Source organism: Schistocerca piceifrons, chromosome 2 (genome assembly GCF_021461385.2).
Source record: "Schistocerca piceifrons isolate TAMUIC-IGC-003096 chromosome 2, iqSchPice1.1, whole genome shotgun sequence".
Lineage (NCBI taxonomy): Eukaryota > Metazoa > Arthropoda > Insecta > Orthoptera > Acrididae > Schistocerca > Schistocerca piceifrons.
In genome coordinates, this window is record NC_060139.1 from 1,038,758,243 (window position 1) to 1,038,775,861 (window position 17,619).

A 17,619-nucleotide genomic window follows, 5' to 3' on the forward strand; every position below is an offset into this window, starting at 1 on the left:
ACAGAACCTGGATTCATCTGAAGAATCGATGTTTTGCCGTTTGTGCACCCAGGTTCGTCGTTGAGTACACCATCGCAAGCGCTCCTGTCTGTGATGCAGCGTCAAGGGTAACCGCAGCCACGGTCTCCGAGCTGATAGTCCATGCTGCTGCAAACGTCGTCGAACTGTTCGCGCAGATGGTTGCTGTCTTGCAAAAGTCCCTATCTGTTGACTCAGGGATCGAGACGAGGCTGCACGATCCGTTATAGCCATGCGGATAAGATGCCTGTCATCTCGACTGCTAGTGATACGAGGCCGTTGGGATCCAGCACGGCGTTCCGTATTACCCTCCTGAACCCACCGTTTCCATATTCTGCTAACAGTCATTGGATCTTGACCAACGCGAGCAGCAATGTCGCGATACGATAAACCGCAATAGCGATAGGCTACAATCCGACCTTTATCAAAGTCGGAAACGTGATGGTACTCATTTCTCTTCCTTACACGAGGCATTATAACAACGTTTCACCAGGCAACGCCGGTCAACTGCTGTTTGTGTACGAGAAATCGGCTGGAAACTTTCCTCATGTCAGCACGTTGTTGGTGTCGCCACCGGCGCTAGCCTTGTGTGAATGCTCTGAAAAGCTAATCATTTGCATATCACAGCATCTCCTTCCTGTCGGTTAAATTTCGCCTCTGTAGCAATTCATCTTTGTGGTGTAGCAATTTTAATGGCCAGTAGTGTACGTGTCCTCTCTCTAGTCGCTCAAGGTGTTCTGTTTTTTGTGAACATTGTACGCGAGATATGGGTACGTGAGTAAAGTCATGGGCAAAAAGCTACTAACAAATAAAGGTGTGAGAGGCCACGGGCTGTGGCAGCAATTTTATTAGGTTGTATGTCTGCACTGCTCGTCGTGATGAAGCAGCCCCTGCTTCTAAATGCAAACATGCCGTAAACTTGATCGGTGCCACGCCGTGTCTTTTAAGGTGAGGTGCAGACAGACGGTACCTTCTCGTGGTGCGTGAGGCTCTCCTCGGGGAAGAGCAGCGAGTTGCCCGGCAGCAGCTGCTCGGCCAGAATGTCCCACTTGAGCGCCTGCCGGCCGCTCTGCCTCACCGGCACCACAAATTCGCTGAACACCGCGTCCGGGTCGCGCTCCAGGCCGTCCGCGCGGAACCTGCAAGTAGCAGAAACAGGATCTGTGAGCAGCGAACAGGGGGACTCACACCGTACTTAACAAAACGGGATGTTTGAAGTTGTACAACCTAATTAACGAGGTATACATTGTCGACTGTGGAAGTTGGACGTTAATATTTCTTTGGAGAGTTGGCTAGTGATTCTGCTGTGGTGTGCGTACACAAAATCTGAGTCTGAGGTATTAGCGCGAGTAATAGCGAGCGAACAGTTGAGTCGGAAGGCGTCGGACGCAGCGTGCGGTGGAGAGAAGCCGCGACGACATGAGAGGTCGCAGACTGCCGTGGCCGAGCTAGTAGCGCCGGTGGAGACTTTGGTATTAATTGATGATTTTTGGTAATTTGGATTCCTGCTGCACGTAACTGTTGCTTGCTTGCGCACTGGACGGATTTTGTTAGATTTGTGTACGCATTCATTGAGAGAAATTTCGTGCCTTTGTTGTGACCAGAGACGTTAAATCTTGATTATAAACATTGTGGAACAATTAAAGTTGTTACTAACCATAGAGTCGAAACAAAAGGAAAGGTCTGTGTAAAGGTTGTCAGTGTTTAAATCATCAATTTTTTGAATATAGTAAATAAAAGTCTTCATTGGGTTTTTTTTTCATTTTTTTAGACGTTTAAAGCTTGTTGACCAAACTCCTCCTAATCATTCAGTTTCTTTAAAAAAATGTTTGTAGTTGTATTCGCAGTTGTGATCATTGATTGTACTCTGCATGTATCTCAGTGTTCCAAAAAAAAATGGTTCAAATGGCTCTGAGCACTATGGGACTTGGAAATGTCGTGTGGCTAGGGCCTCCCGTCAGGTAAACCGTTCGCCTGGTGCAGGTCTTTCGGTTTGACGCCACTTCGGCGACCTGCGCGTCGATGGGGATGAAATGATTATGATTAGGACAACACAACACCCAGTCCCTGAGTGTAGAAAATCTCCGACCCAGCTGGGAATCGAACCCGGGCCCTTAGGATTGACAGTCTGTCACGCTGACCACTCAGCTACCGGGGCGAACACTATGGGACTTAACATCTGAGGTCAGCAGTCCCCTACAACTTAGAACTACTTAAACCTAACTAACCTAAGGACATCACACACATCCATGCCCGAGGCAGGATTCGAACCTGCGACCGTACCAGTCGTGTGGTTCCGGACTGAAGCGCGTAGAACCGCTCGGTCACCACGACCGGCCGCAATGTTCCTTTTCAATTATTTTCAGCATGTTGCTGATCACGCAGTTGCACTAGCAAGAAGAGGTAACTTTTCTGGTGCGTACAGGAGCATTTGAGCATAGCTGTTAAGAGACGTTGGAGAGTATATTAAAACAAGCAGTCGGATGCAAGAGAGTTGATTTCTTATCATTTGTGGGAATTAGCGATCTTCTTGGGCGGGCAAACTGCTTATGATAAGATATGTCAGGACAATGTGGGGTATAAAATGCTGACGTAAACGCCTATTCTTGACATCTACGTTAAAATTGTGGACGATTTCCTTCACCAGGGGACCCTCCTCGTTGCTCAGCGGGGAAACCGCCCCAGCGTACGCCACATGTAGATCGGTACTCCTCAGGGATCTGTGCTGTCCCCTCTTCCTTTTAATGTCTATGTCAATGACATGACCGTCATCCGTCACTGCCATTTGGCGCAATACGCCGATCACGCGGCGCTTTATACGACTGGCCGTAATCCTGATCAACTCATTGCTCGCCTCCAAAGGCAAGTGGACGCAATGGTCACCTGGTGTCGCTCCAATAAAATGGCCCTCAATGCCGCCAAAATTGCGGCAATGAATTTCACTAAACGGCGCCCTATACTCCACCACAACATCTCAATCGGGGTCGTCCGGGTCCCATGTGGCCAAGCCACCAAGTATCCAGGGATCTGGTTGGATAAGAAACTTTTCTACCACCGTCACGCAGAATACGTCACCCATAAAGGGTTAAAGTTGTCAAAGGTCTTGTACCCACTCTTCTCCAGCCGAGAGCTGACTTTAGATACCAAGCTCCGGTTGTACCACTCCGTTGTCCTACCCTCACTAACATATGGTTCCTCTTCGTGGGCCACAATTAGTAAGTCCCGGGTTCTGACGCTCCAGCGCCTACAGAATAAAGTTCTCAGGTGGAGCATGAGGAGACAAATACGGCCATTCGCCGTAAGGCTCGCCAGCTATGCAGTAAAATGGATGCCCTCCGTGACACGGTCGCTGGACTACAAACCATCGGCACCACAGTTCCACGGCGCTGGCACGACACCCCGTTCCGCTCACCATCCTGGAGGACTCGGATTCGCGCTATGACTGACGACAGGCCCAATACGACCACGTTTTTCTGTCCGTTTTCATACAGTCACTAGCAGTGGCCTGTTCTCGTCCAGCCACTTCTTCCTTCACCATAGAGTTGGTGCAATAATGCCCTCCTCTGTACTTCCACAGTCGGAGGGTGGCACGGAACATAAAGTTCCACCGCTACACCTTCAAAGTACTATGTCTACATCTACATCTACATTTATACTCCACAAGCCACCCAACGGTGTGTGGTGGAGGGCACTTTACGTGCCACTGTCATTACCTCCCTTTTCTGTTCCAGTCGTGTGTGGTTCACGGGAAGAACGACTGTCTGAAAGCCTCCGTGCGCGCTCGAATCTCTCTAATTTTACATTCGTGATCTCCTCGGGAGGTATAAGTAGGCGGAAGCAATATATTCGATACCTCATCCAGAAACGCACCCTCTCGAAACCTGGCGAGCAAGCTACACCGTGATGCAGAGCGCCTCTCTTGCAGAGTCTGCCACTTGAGTTTGCTAAACATCTCCGTAACGCTATCACGCTTACCAAATAACCCTGTGACGAAACGCGCCGCTCTTCTTTGGATCTTCTCTATCTCCTCTGTCAACCCGACCTGGTACGGATCCCACACTGATGAGCAATACTCAAGTATAGGTCGAACGAGTGTTTTGTAAGCCACCTCCTTTGTTGATGGACTACATTTTCTAAGGAATCTCCCAATGAATCTCAACCTGGTACCCGCCTTACCAACAATTAATCTTATATGATCATTCCACTTCAAATCCTTCTGCACGCATACTCCCAGATATTTTACAGAAGTAACTGCTACCTGCGTTTGCTCCGCTATCATATAATCATACAATAAAGGATCCTTCTTTCTATCTATTCGCAATACAATACATTTATCTATGTTAAAGGTCAGTTGCCACTTCCTGCATCAAGTGCCTATCCTATGCTTGGCTGTTCTTCAGCCGTTGCTTTCAGCCTCCTCTCACTCGCTCACTGCTCACCAGATCTGAACTGGTGACACTGTGTAATAGTACACTGCCACAGATTATTAACGACTTACATCCGGAAAAAAGTGTCAGGCACGTTTCACAATTGTTTGGGGTTCCACATTGCTCAATCTTAGATTATCTTCTCTTTCTCATATAAGTAAGCGAACTTCCGTCTAATTAGGTTCTGCACCAATACTAATTCTATTGCTTGGTGAGTAAATGATAACTACGGTTTGTGGAACACCTAAAACAATCGACTTCAGCCACATTTGCGCTTCCAGTCATTGCGAATCTTGGAGAGAGGCAAATACAGGGTTATTACAAATGATTGAAGCGATTTCACAGCTCTACAATAACTTTATTATTTGAGATATTTTCACAATGCTTTGCACACACATACAAAAACTCAAAAAGTTTTTTTAGGCATTCACAAATGTTCGATATGTGCCCCTTTAGTGATTCGGCAGACATCAAGCCGATAATCAAGTTCCTCCCACCCTCGGCGCAGCATGTCCCGGTCAATGAGTTCGAAAGCATCGTTGATGTGAGCTCGCAGTTCTGGCACGTTTCTTGGTAGAGGAGGTTTAAACACTGAATCTTTCACATAACTCCACAGAAATAAATCGCAAGGGGTTAAGTCGGGAGAGCGTGGAGGCCATGACATGAATTGCTGATCATGATCTCCACTACGACCGATCCATCGGTTTTCCAATCTCCTGTTTAAGAAATGCCGAACATCATGATGGAAGTGCGGTGGAGCACCATCCTGTTGAAAGATGAAGTCGGCGCTGTCGGTCTCCAGTTGTGGCATGAGCCAATTTTCCAGCATGTCCAGATACACGAGTCCTGTAACGTTTTTTTCGCAGAAGAAAAAGGGGCCGTAAACTTTAAACCGTGAGATTGCACAAAACACGTTAAATTTTTGTGAATTGCGAATTTGCTGCACGAATGAGTGAGGATTCTCTACCGCCCAGATTCGCACATTGTGTCTGTTCACTTCACCATTAAGAAAAAATGTTGCTTCATCACTGAAAACAAGTTTCGCACTGAACGCATCCTCTTCCATGAGCTGTTGCAACCGCGCCGAAAATTCAAAGCGTTTGACTTTGTCATCGGGTGTCAGGGCTTGTAGCAATTGTAAAAGGTAAGGCTTCTGCTTTAGCCTTTTCCGTAAGATTTTCCAAACCGTCGGCTGTGGTACGTTTAGCTCCCTGCTTGCTTTATTCGTCGACTTTCGCGGGCTACGCGTGAAACTTGCCCGCACGCGTTCAACCGTTTCGTCGCTCACTGCAGGCCGACCCGTTGATTTCCTCTTACAGAGGCATCCAGAAGCTTTGAACTGCGCATACCATCGCCGAATGGAGTTATCAGTTGGTGGATCTTTGTTGAACTTCGTCCTGAAGTGTCGTTGCACTGTTATGACTGACTGATGTGAGTGCATTTCAAGCACGACATACGCTTTCTCGGCTCCTGTCGCCATTTTGTCTCACTGCGCTCTCGAGCGCTCTGACGGCAGAAACCTGAAGTGCGGCTTCAGCCGAACAAAACTTTATGAGTTTTTCTACGTATCTGTAGTGTGTCGTGACCATATGTCAATGAATGGAGCTACAGTGAATTTATTAAATTGCTTCAATCATTTGTAATAGCCCTGTAATTAAGTTAACCTATCTCCCATATTTTCATTTAATAATATCATATGGGATAATGTACTGCGGCAACTTATCTGCAAGAAAGTGCCCAAAAACTGGAATAATAATAATCGCTCTTCATCAACGATCATCTTGTAGAGATCTGATTAAGGAGATAATGTTTTCGCCAACTGCTTGACAGTATATTTATTCCTGAATGAAGTTTGTTGTAAATATCCCAGTACACTTCAAAAGGAGCAACGATGTACATAACTACAATACCAGAAGAAAACAGTAAAACAATGACCTTGAATAGTCTACATTATTACTGTATGTTGACCACATGTTGTGTTCTTTGGCTCAAAATAAATACTTTTTCTTAGTTGTATCACACGCTGAATGAGATAATTGCTCATATATGGTCACATGCACTGCATAATTCAGATGCAAGTAAAGATCGAGGACTTGTACAAACGTTGGTACCGACTGCTTCAGTAATGGAAATTTATCTACCCCCCCCCCCCTCCCCTCCCTCCCCCGTCCCCCAGGTAATTTCAGGCACCAGCACTTATGCGGAGAATGAACGGTTTCTTGGGCTATAGATGTAGACGTGAGAAAAAGACGTCAATATTCCTCATTTTTTTGTAAAACCGCCTGTTTGGCATTGGTTGGTTGTTAGTCTACAGTCCGAAGACTGGTTTGATGCAACTGTCCAAACTACTCTACCCTATGCAAGCCTCTTCATCGCCGAAATGTATTCATCTCTTGGTCGTCCTCTACAGTTTTTACCCCCACATTTCTCTCCAGTATTAAATGGGAGATTAAATGGGAAATTGTGCCACAGGTGTCTATTATACGCAATTCTGTTCAGTATCTCTTCATAAGCTACATGATCTACCCATCTAAAGCCGGCCGCGGTGGCCGAGCGGTTCTAGGCGCTTCAGTCCGAAACCGCGCGACTGGTACGGTCGCAGGTTCGAATCCTGCCTGGGGCATGGATGTGTGTGATGTCCTTACGGTAGTTAGGTTTAACTAGTTGTGAGTTCTAGGAGCTGATGACCTCAGATGTTAAGTCCCATAGTGCTCAGAGCCATCTACCCATCTAATCTTCAGCATTTTTCTGTAACATCACATTTCAAAAGCTTCTATTCTCAACTTGCATGAAGTAACTATCGTCAACATTTCACTTGCATACCTACTCTACATACAAAAGGGATTTCAAAAACTTAACTCTATATTCGACGTTAAAAAATTTCCCTTCTTCAAAAACGCTTTTCTTGTCAATGACATTTTATCCCTCTCTACTTAGACCATTGTCAATCATTTTACTGCCCAAATACCAAAATGATCTGCTTCTTTTAGTGTGTCGTCTCTTAATCTAATTCCCTCAACACCTCCTGATTTAATGCGATTATATTCAATTACTTTCGTTTTAGCTTTTGTTGATGTTCATCTCATATGCTCCTTTCAACGCACCGCCCATTATATTCAGCTGCTTTTTCATCTCATTTGCTGTCCTTGGCAGAATTACAGTGTCATCTGCAAACCTCGAAGTTTTTATTTCTCGTCTCTGACATTTAATTCCTATTCTAATTTTTTCTTTTGTTTCCTTTACTGTTTGCTCAATGTACAGACTGAGTGGCATCGGGGATAGGCTACAACCCTCTCTCACTCCTTTCTCTACCACTGCTTACCTTTCATGCCCCCCCCCCCCCGCCCCCACTCTTACAACTGCCGTCTGGATTCTGCGCAATTTGTAACAGCCTTTCGCTCCCTGTATTTTACCCCTGCTTCCTACAGAATTTCAAACATTGTACTCCAGTCAACACTGTCAAAAGCTTTCTGTGACTCTACAAATGCTATAAATGTAGATTTGCCATTCCTTAACCTATCTTCTAACATAATTCGTACGATCAGAGCTTGCGAGATGAGAAAAAATTAATTAAATATATAGCCCGCAATAACGGCTATAATCCGTCACTAGTTGTTCCACATTAACTGATAGTAAAAGTGAAGACGTGGATGGAAAATGATGCTTTATGTCAGTAACGTTTCTGGTAATGTTTCGTATAAAATTAGACGACTTCTTGCTAAAAATACAGCTGCAGTGCAATAGGGAGCACGTCTTCGGATGGGACAGCCCTTCCATTGACTCGTGGTCAGTAGGTTTATAAAGTGGCGAGGCCGCAGGCAGCCGCTAGCTCCACCTACCTGTGCAGCAGCGTGTAGGAGAGCGTGCGAAGATCGAGCGTGGCGGCGTTCTCCATGCGCTCCACCTTGCGCACCAGCGTCACCAGCGAGGCGGTGCTCAGCGGCACCGGGTTCGCGCCCAGGTCGCGGTAGCACTCCAGCAGCTCGTCCGAGATCACCCTGCCCAGCACCAGGCCCGCCCCTGCACACAAACACCGACAACGACTCGTGTTAACTCTCGCATTACCAAGCGGGGTATTCTGACTACCCCAGGTTGATTTTTTTCCCTATAACAATGTTATATGAAGGGCAACACGCCTGTGGTTTCATGACTTTGTACTAAAATGATTGACGTTGAATTCACACTCACGACTAATTGTTTTGGCTATATCATTGTTGTTCAAGTGATTTATTGGTGGGGTTGTGAGACTACCCCGCTTGGTATGAAACTTCGTATTTTCTTATTTGTAGAAAAAGAAGATTTTGGGACATATATATGTCACTCATCTTCTTTGTTGAGTTTTGCCATAGATCCAATGTTTGTTAGTGTTGCTGGTTACTATTGTTGAGTTGAATTTGACGTTCAATTTTGAGCTGACATTACACGAGTCAGTATTTCATCTGCAAGTAAGGATGTCCAAAGGACTTTTTTCCAGCGAAGAGATCATGGAAATTCTATACAATTCTGATGTCAATGACGATGAACATGGATGGGACATTGAGAATGAACTGAATGAATATATGGAACCTCTTGACAAAGACCATATCATAGCATCAGATGAAGCTGATGATGAAATATCAGAAGATACACTCCTGGAAATTGAAATAAGAACACCGTGAATTCATTGTCCCAGGAAGGGGAAACTTTATTGACCCATTCCTGGTGTCAGATACATCACATGATCACACTGACAGAACCACAGGCACATAGACACAGGCAACAGAGCATGCACAATGTCGGCACTAGTACAGTGTATATCCACCTTTCGCAGCAATACAGGCTGCTATTCTCCCATGGAGACGATCGTAGAGATGCTGGATGTAGACCTGTGGAACGGCTTGCCATGCCATTTCCACCTGGCGCCTCAGTTGGACCAGCGTTCGTGCTGGACGTGCAGACCGCGTGAGACGACGCTTCATCCAGTCCCAAACATGCTCAATGGGGGACAGATCCGGAGATCTTGCTGGCCAGGGTAGTTGACTTACACCTTCTAGAGCACGTTGGGTGGCACGGGATACATGCGGACGTGCATTGTCCTGTTGGAACAGCAAGTTCCCTTGCCGGTCTAGGATTGGTAGAACGATGGGTTCGATGACGGTTTGGATGTACCGTGCACTATTCAGTGTCCCCTCGACGATCACCAGTGGTGTACGGCCAGCGTAGGAGATCGCTCCCCACGCCATGATGCCGGGTGTTGGCCCTGTGTGCCTCGGTCGTATGCAGTCCTGATTGTGGCGCTCACCTGCACGGCGCCAAACACGCATACGACCATCATTGGCACCAAGGCAGAAGCGACTCTCATCGCTGAAGACGACACGTCTCCATTCGTCCCTCCATTCACGCCTGTCGCGACACCACTGGAGGCGGGCTGCACGATGTTGGGGCGTGAGCGGAAGACGGCCTAACGGTGTGCGGGACCGTAGCCCAGCTTCATGGAGACGGTTGCGAATGGTCCTCGCCGATACCCCAGGAGCAACAGTGTCTCTAATTTGCTGGGAAGTGGCGGTGCGGTCCCCTACGGCACTGCGTAGGATCCTACGGTCTTGGCGTGCATCCGTGCGTCACTGCGGTCCGGTCCCAGGTCGACGGGCACGTGCACCTTCCGCCGACCACTGGCGACAACATCGATGTACTGTGGAGACCTCACGCCCCACGTGTTGAGCAATTCGGCGGTACGTCCACCCGGCCTCCCGCATGCCCACTATACGCCCTCGCTCAAAGTCCGTCAACTGCACATACGGTTCACGTCCACGCTGTCGCGGCATGCTACCAGTGTTAAAGACTGCGATGGAGCTCCGTATGCCACGGCAAACTGGCTGACACTGACGGCGGCGGTGCACAAATGCTGCGCAGCTAGCGCCATTCGACGGCCAACACCGCGGTTCCTGGTGTGTCCGCTGTGCCGTGCGTGTGATCATTGCTTGTACAGCCCTCTCGCAGTGTCCGGAGCAAGTATGGTGGGTCTGACACACCGGTGTCAATGTGTTCTTTTTTCCATTTCCAGGAGTGTACTACACATTCACGTGAACAAGTAGAAGAAGAAGAAGAAGAAGAAGAAGAAGAAGAAGACACTGGAGATTTGTTTGTTTCTAGAAGTAGACTACAATTTTCCAGTGGACCACCACCAAAAGGTGGGCGGCGTCGACGTCGCAACATTTTGAACGTAACACCTCGCCCAGTGAAAGATGGAAAAACAATCAAAACAATAACAGAGTCATTTTTATTATTTATCTCGCCGGAAATCGTGAGCATCATTGTAGAAGAAACGAACAGGGAAGCCAAACGTGTAATTTCTTTGTGGAATTCAGCTCATTCTTCGAACAAAACGACATGGAGAGATATAAATGCAACAGAAGTGTACGCTGTATTAGCAATTCTAATAGAAGCTGGTCTAACTCATGGACATTGCACAAGTGCTTCCGATCTGTAGGGAGGTAATGTGGCCTTTCGGCAACCATTCTTTTCTGCTGCCATGTCAAGAAACCGATTTTTGTCTATACTGAAATTCTTGCGGTTTGACAACAGAGACACAAGAGCACAGAGAATTGAAGAAACCAAGGACAAGCTACAGGCCATCAGCGTAGTGTTCGACAAATTTCAATCTAACTTGTGCAAGAACTTCTATCATTATGAATAAGTGACTATTGACGAACGATTAGCAACGTACCGAGGAAACTGCCCTTTTAGGGTTTATATGAAGAGCAAACCTGGCAAGTATGGCATTAAAATTTGGGTTTGTGCTGATGTGAAGACATTTTACTTATTATGGATCCAAATTTACACAGGAATGGTGGACAATACTCGGGAAGTGAATCAAGGACGAGAGTTGTTTTGGATCTGATGGAAACCATTTCTGAGTAACGTTCATGGTGTAGCAACTGACAATTTTTTCACCAGTTTTCCATTGGCTGCTGAACTACTAAAACGAAACACGACATTTGTTGGTTCCTTGCGTTCCAATAAGAAAGAGATTCCGAAGGAATTCTTGCAAAACAGAAAGAGAGAAGTTCACTCTTCAATGTTTTGCTTCACAAATGACTTGCCTCTAGTCTCCTATGTTCCAAAGAAGGGAAAGGCAGTAATACTACTCTCTACTCAGCATAATGAGAGAAAAGTGAGTGGTGAAGAAAGTGAACACAAACCCGAAATCATACTGCACTACAACAAAACCAAAGGTGCTGTAAATGATGGGGACAAAATGACAAGAGACTACAGTTGTGTTAGAGGAACGAGGCGGTGGCCACTAAGAATCTTCATGGAAATGATAGATATTGCAGCACTGAATGCATATATTCTGTACACTCAAAGATTTCCTGAAAGGCAGAAGAATAACCGAAGCCGACGTAAACTCTTCACGGCTGAACTGACATTTGGACTCAGCAAAGGCAACATGAAAGAAAGAGCCAAAAATATCAAAGGTCTTTATAAAGTTGTACAAGATGCACTGAAAGCTTGTAACATTGCAATTCCTACAGCAGTGATCCAGACCCAGTGTTCCAAGTTACCAACGCCACAACGATGTCAAGATTGCAAGAGAAACGAAGATCGGAAAACAAGATTCTGTTGTGTAACGTGCAAGAAACCTGTTTGTAATATACTCAGAGAAGAAACTGCTACTGTGAAGTGCAAGCAGTGCAAAAATGTACTTGACTGAAAAGTTGAAAAAAGTCTTGTGTTATTTTAGTGCAGTGACTGTTGAGGTACATAGATTATTTTCTGTTCGTTGAATACTGAATTTAGTGAAAGATATAAAAAAAATTGTACTTTGTATCTGTGACCTGATTAAATACTTCTAATAACCTGAAAAGCTGTTTTTCAGTACTAAATAAACCCATTCAATGGCAATAAATGAAACCTGAGAACAAATATTACAATAAAACACAGAACTCTTTTGGGGTAGTCCAAATACCCAGCTTGGTAAAACAGAGATGTGAGAAAGCTTGGTAACGGGAGGGTTAAAGCGTCCAATAGGGAGGAAACAGAGAAAGACAAACATCTTGTTACGCCTACGCTGTTCTCTACAAAACCACCGAGAAGTGCATAGCGAAGGGCAGTTGTATTACATATTGACGTTTCTTCCCGCACCATTCGTCTTTGGTGAGCAGTAAGTGAGTCTGCTTACATGTGAGCTGCAATCTACACTGATCATCATAGAATGAAGGCTTTCACGATCGTATGACAAGGCCCCGGGACAACATTCCATTAGAACTACTGACAGCCCTGGGAGAGCCAGGCCTAACAAAACTCTACCATCTACTGAGCAAGATGTATGAGACAGGCGAAATACCCTCAGACTTCAAGAAGAATATAATTATTCCAATCTCAAAGAAAGCAGGTGTTGACAGACGTGAAAATTACCGAACTATCCGTTTAATAAGCCACAGGTGCAAAATACTAACACGAATTCTTTACAGACGAATGGAAAAAATGGTAGAAGCTGACCTCGGGGAAGATCAGTTTGGATACCATAGGAAAGTTGGAATATGTGAGGCAATACTGACCCTACGACTTATCTTAGAAGAAAGATTAAGGAAAGGCAAACCTACGTTTCTAGCATTTGTAGACTTAGAGAAAGCTTTTGACGAAGTTGACTGGAATGCTCTCTTTCAAATTCTGAACGTGGCAGGGGTAAAATATTGGGAGCGAAAGGCTATTTACAGTTTGTACAGAAACCTGATGGCAGTTATAAGAGTCGAGGGACATGAAAGGGAAGCAGTGGTTGGGAAGGGAGTGAGACAGGGTTGTAGCCTATCCCCGATGTTATTCAATCTGTATATTGAGCAAGCAGTAAAGGAAACAAAAGAAAAATTCGGAGTAGGAATTAAAATCCATGGAGAAGAAATAAAAACTTTGAGGTTCGCCGATGACATTGTAATTCTGTCAGAGACAGCAAAGGACCTGGGAGAGCAGCTGAAGGGAATGGGTAGTGTCTTAGGACGTAAGATGAACATCAACAAAAGCAAACGAGGATAATGAACTGTAGTCGAATTAAGTCGGGTGATGCTGAGGGAATTAAATTAGGAAATGAGACACGTAAAGTAGTAAAGGAGTTTTCCTATTTGGGGAGCAAAATAACTGGTGATGATCGAAGTAGAGAGGATATCAAATTTAGACTGGCAATGGCAAGGAAAGCGTTTCTGAAGAAGAGAAATTTGTTAACATCGAGTATAGATTTAAATGTCAGGAAGTTGTTTTTGAAAGTTTTTGTATGGAGTGTAGCCATGTATGGAAGTGAAACGTGGACGATAAATAGTTTAGACAAGAAGAGAATAGAAACTTTCGAAATGTGATGCTACAGAAGAATGCTGAAGATTAGATGGGTAGATCACGTAACTAATGAGGAGGTATTGTACAGAATTGGAAAGAAGAGAAATTTGTGGCACAACTTGACTAGAAGAAGGGATCGGTTGGTAGGGCATATTCTGAGGCATCAAGGGATCATCAATTTAGTATTGGAGGGCAGCGTGGAGGGTAAAAATCGTAGAGGGAGACCAAGAGATGAATACACTAAACAGATTCAGGAGGATGTAGCTTGCAGTAGCTACTTCGAGATGAAAAAGCTTGCACAGGATAGAGTAGCATGGAGAGCTCCATCAAACCAGTCTCTGGACTGAAGACCACAACAGCAACATGACATAGCTGCTGGTAAACCTTTCGGGATGTGAGGTCGTGGTCTCGGACGTCCGACCGGTCACTCGGCAAGCCTGAGCGCAGGAGTGCCCCTGAGGATGTCCAGCACAGTTCTGGACGAAACATCAGAATAGTTTCTTGGACCAGGACCTCACATCCTGAAAGGTTTACCAGCAGCTACACTGATCAGCCAGAACATTATGACCACCGACCTACTATTGACATAAACCCGTCCAGGCTGCTAGTCAGACACACGCACGGTGCACGTAGCATCATTGAGCGTGCTGTCTGTGTGTAGAGTGGGGAAGGCATTATATCTACCTGAGTTTGACCGAGGGCAGATTGTGATGACCCAGAGGCTGGACACGAGCATTTCGGAAACTGCACGACTTGTCGGGTGTTCGAGGAGTGCTGTGGTGAGTGTCTTCAAAACGTGGCGAAACCAAGGTGAAACCACGTTCAGACGTTGTGGTGTTGGGCAGCAACTCTGCAATACAGATGTCGGATGGCGTAGGCTGGGCAAACTGGTAAAACAGGACAGGCGGCGAACTGTAGCGGAACTAACATCAGACTTTAATGCTCAGCGGAGTGCAAGTGTCTCTGAACACACAGTGCACCGAACACTCCTAGCGTTAGGCCTCCGCAGCCGACGACCCACGCATATGCCAACTTTAAGATCACGACATTGCAACTACGACTGAAATGGGCACGTGACCATAGGCACTGGACGTTCGCGTAGTGGAAGAGTGTTGCACGGTCTGATGAATCCCGATGCCTTCTTCATTATGCCGATGGCAGGGCTCGAATCCCTCGTATTCCAGGGGAAGAGCCCCTTGACACGTGTATTACGGGACGGAGACAAGCAGGCGGCGGCTCCATTATGTTCTGGGAAAAATTCACGTGGGTCCAGTGGAGCTCGTACAAGGCATCATGACAGGCAAGGAGTAATGGGCACTGGTTGCAGACCACGTACACTCCTTCATGACGGTCATGTTCCCGACGGCAGTGGTATTTTTCAACAAGATGATGTGGTATGACACATGGCCAGGAGTGTGATTGAGTTGTTTAAGGAACACAGTGGCCAGTTCCGATTGATATTCTGACCTCCCAACTCGCCAGATCGGTACCCGATCGAACACACACACCTTATGTGAGACTTGCCGAATTCACACGGAATCCTGTAAACACGTGCTTCGCGCAACCCTAGGTCGTCTTTGACAGATCCCAACAGTGACGAAATTTTTGCAGGAGGGCGAAAGATTGCTTTCACTTTATATTTTCCTAGTATTCTGCCTATTTGCGCTGAAATATTACCAATATATGGTAAATAGTTTTAAAGGCCTCTTCCTCTTCTTGGCTCCGTTGTTTACAGGTCTGCAGCGCTCTCTCCCCTTGCTGGGACGAATACCCATTCTTCAGAAATACAATCTGCAGGTGCTCCAGTTCCGTTTGCAAACTATCGGTGTGAGAGATGACGTGGGCTCGGTGAATCAATGTCTTCAAAACACCCGTCGTTTTTGCCGGGTGGTGGCAGGTCTAAGAACGGCAGGCAACCCTCCTTCTCCAACTCCATAGTAAATTTTATGTTTTCTTGCATGGAGTTCAGATGTTGTAAGAACTCTCGCAGACGATCCAAACCATGAGGCCAAACTATAAAAGTATCATCAATATATCGCCAAATCCAATTGCAATAGAGAGTTCTTTAAGCACCGTCCAGGAACAAGAGTGGTAGGATGTTTATAGTGCCCATAACATAGATAACAAATACACTCCTGGAAATGGAAAAAAGAACACATTGACACCGGTGTGTCAGACCCACCATACTTGCTCCGGACACTGCGAGAGGGCTGTACAAGCAATGATCACACGCACGGCACAGCGGACACACCAGGAACCGCGGTGTTGGCCGTCGAATGGCGCTAGCTGCGCAGCATTTGTGCACCGCCGCCGTCAGTGTCAGCCAGTTTGCCGTGGCATACGGAGCTCCATCGCAGTCTTTAACACTGGTAGCATGCCGCGACAGCGTGGACGTGAACCGTATGTGCAGTTGACGGACTTTGAGCGAGGGCGTATAGTGGGCATGCGGGAGGCCGGGTGGACGTACCGCCGAATTGCTCAACACGTGGGGCGTGAGGTCTCCACAGTACATCGATGTTGTCGCCAGTGGTCGGCGGAAGGTGCACGTGCCCGTCGACCTGGGACCGGACCGCAGCGACGCACGGATGCACGCCAAGACCGTAGGATCCTACGCAGTGCCATAGGGGACCGCACCGCCACTTCCCAGCAAATTACGGACACTGTTGCTCCTGGGGTATCGGCGAGGACCATTCGCAACCGTCTCCATGAAGCTGGGCTACGGTCCCGCACACCGTTAGGCCGTCTTCCGCTCACGCCCCAACATCGTGCAGCCCGCCTCCAGTGGTGTCGCGACAGGCGTGAATGGAGGGACGAATGGAGACGTGTCGTCTTCAGCGATGAGAGTCGCTTCTGCCTTGGTGCCAATGATGGTCGTATGCGTGTTTGGCGCCGTGCAGGTGAGCGCCACAATCAGGACTGCATACGACCGAGGCACACAGGGCCAACACCCGGCATCATGGTGTGGGGAGCGATCTCATACACTGGCCGTACACCACTGGTGATCGTCGAGGGGACACTGAATAGTGCACGGTACATCCAAACCGTCATCGAACCCATCGTTCTACTATTCCTAGACCGGCAAGGGAACTTGCTGTTCCGACAGGACAATGCACGTCCGCATGTATCCCGTGCCACCCAACGTGCTCTAGAAGGTGTAAGTCAACTACCCTGGCCAGCAAGATCTCCGGATCTGTCCCCCATTGAGCATGTTTGGGACTGGATGAAGCGTCGTCTCACGCGGTCTGCACGTCCAGCACGAACGCTGGTCCAACTGAGGCGCCAGGTGGAAATGGCATGGCAAGCCGTTCCACAGGACTACATCCAGCATCTCTACGATCGTCTCCATGGGAGAATAGCAGCCTGCATTGCTGCGAAAGGTGGATATACACTGTACTAGTGCCGACGTTGTGCATGCTCTGTTGCCTGTGTCTATGTGCCTGTGGTTTTGTCAGTGTGATCATGTGATGTATCTGACCCCAGGAATGTGTCAATAAAGTTTCCCCTTCCTGGGACAATGAATTCACGGTGTTCTTATTTCAATTTCCAGGAGTGTATAATGCTTTGCTTAAAACATGTCTCACGCTCTTTGAGAGTTGCTTTTCATTAGAATGATCTAAACGCGGCACTACCAGTAAAAGACAGGCTGGGTGGTTGACTACTGGGATAAGGATATCATGTAGAACAAGGCAAAGAATATGTGGTACGCAAGTAGAATAGCTAATTCACAGGATAAAATTAAAACCATACGGTCAGTTGTGAAGGAAGTGTCTAGTCGGCAGTACAGGGACAACGATATTAAGTCAGTTCACAGTAAAAATATTTATGTTACTGATAAATCAGATTCATGTACATTATTTGACAATCATTT

The 17,619-nt window shown here is 46.7% G+C and overlaps 1 protein-coding gene across 1 annotated transcript in view; it reads right to left on the minus strand.

The window, feature by feature from the left end:
* The window catches only part of LOC124776109, a 195,504-nt gene extending 184,169 nt beyond the window's left edge, over positions 1-11,335 (minus strand). The window contains exons 1-3 of the mRNA XM_047250950.1: positions 11,266-11,335; positions 8,285-8,465; positions 989-1,157 (exon numbers count right to left, since the gene is read on the minus strand). Of these exons, the coding sequence (XP_047106906.1) occupies positions 989-1,157; positions 8,285-8,465; positions 11,266-11,335 (420 nt within the window). The remainder of the gene's footprint in view (positions 1-988; positions 1,158-8,284; positions 8,466-11,265) is intronic.
* Positions 11,336-17,619: the final 6,284 nt, after the last annotated feature.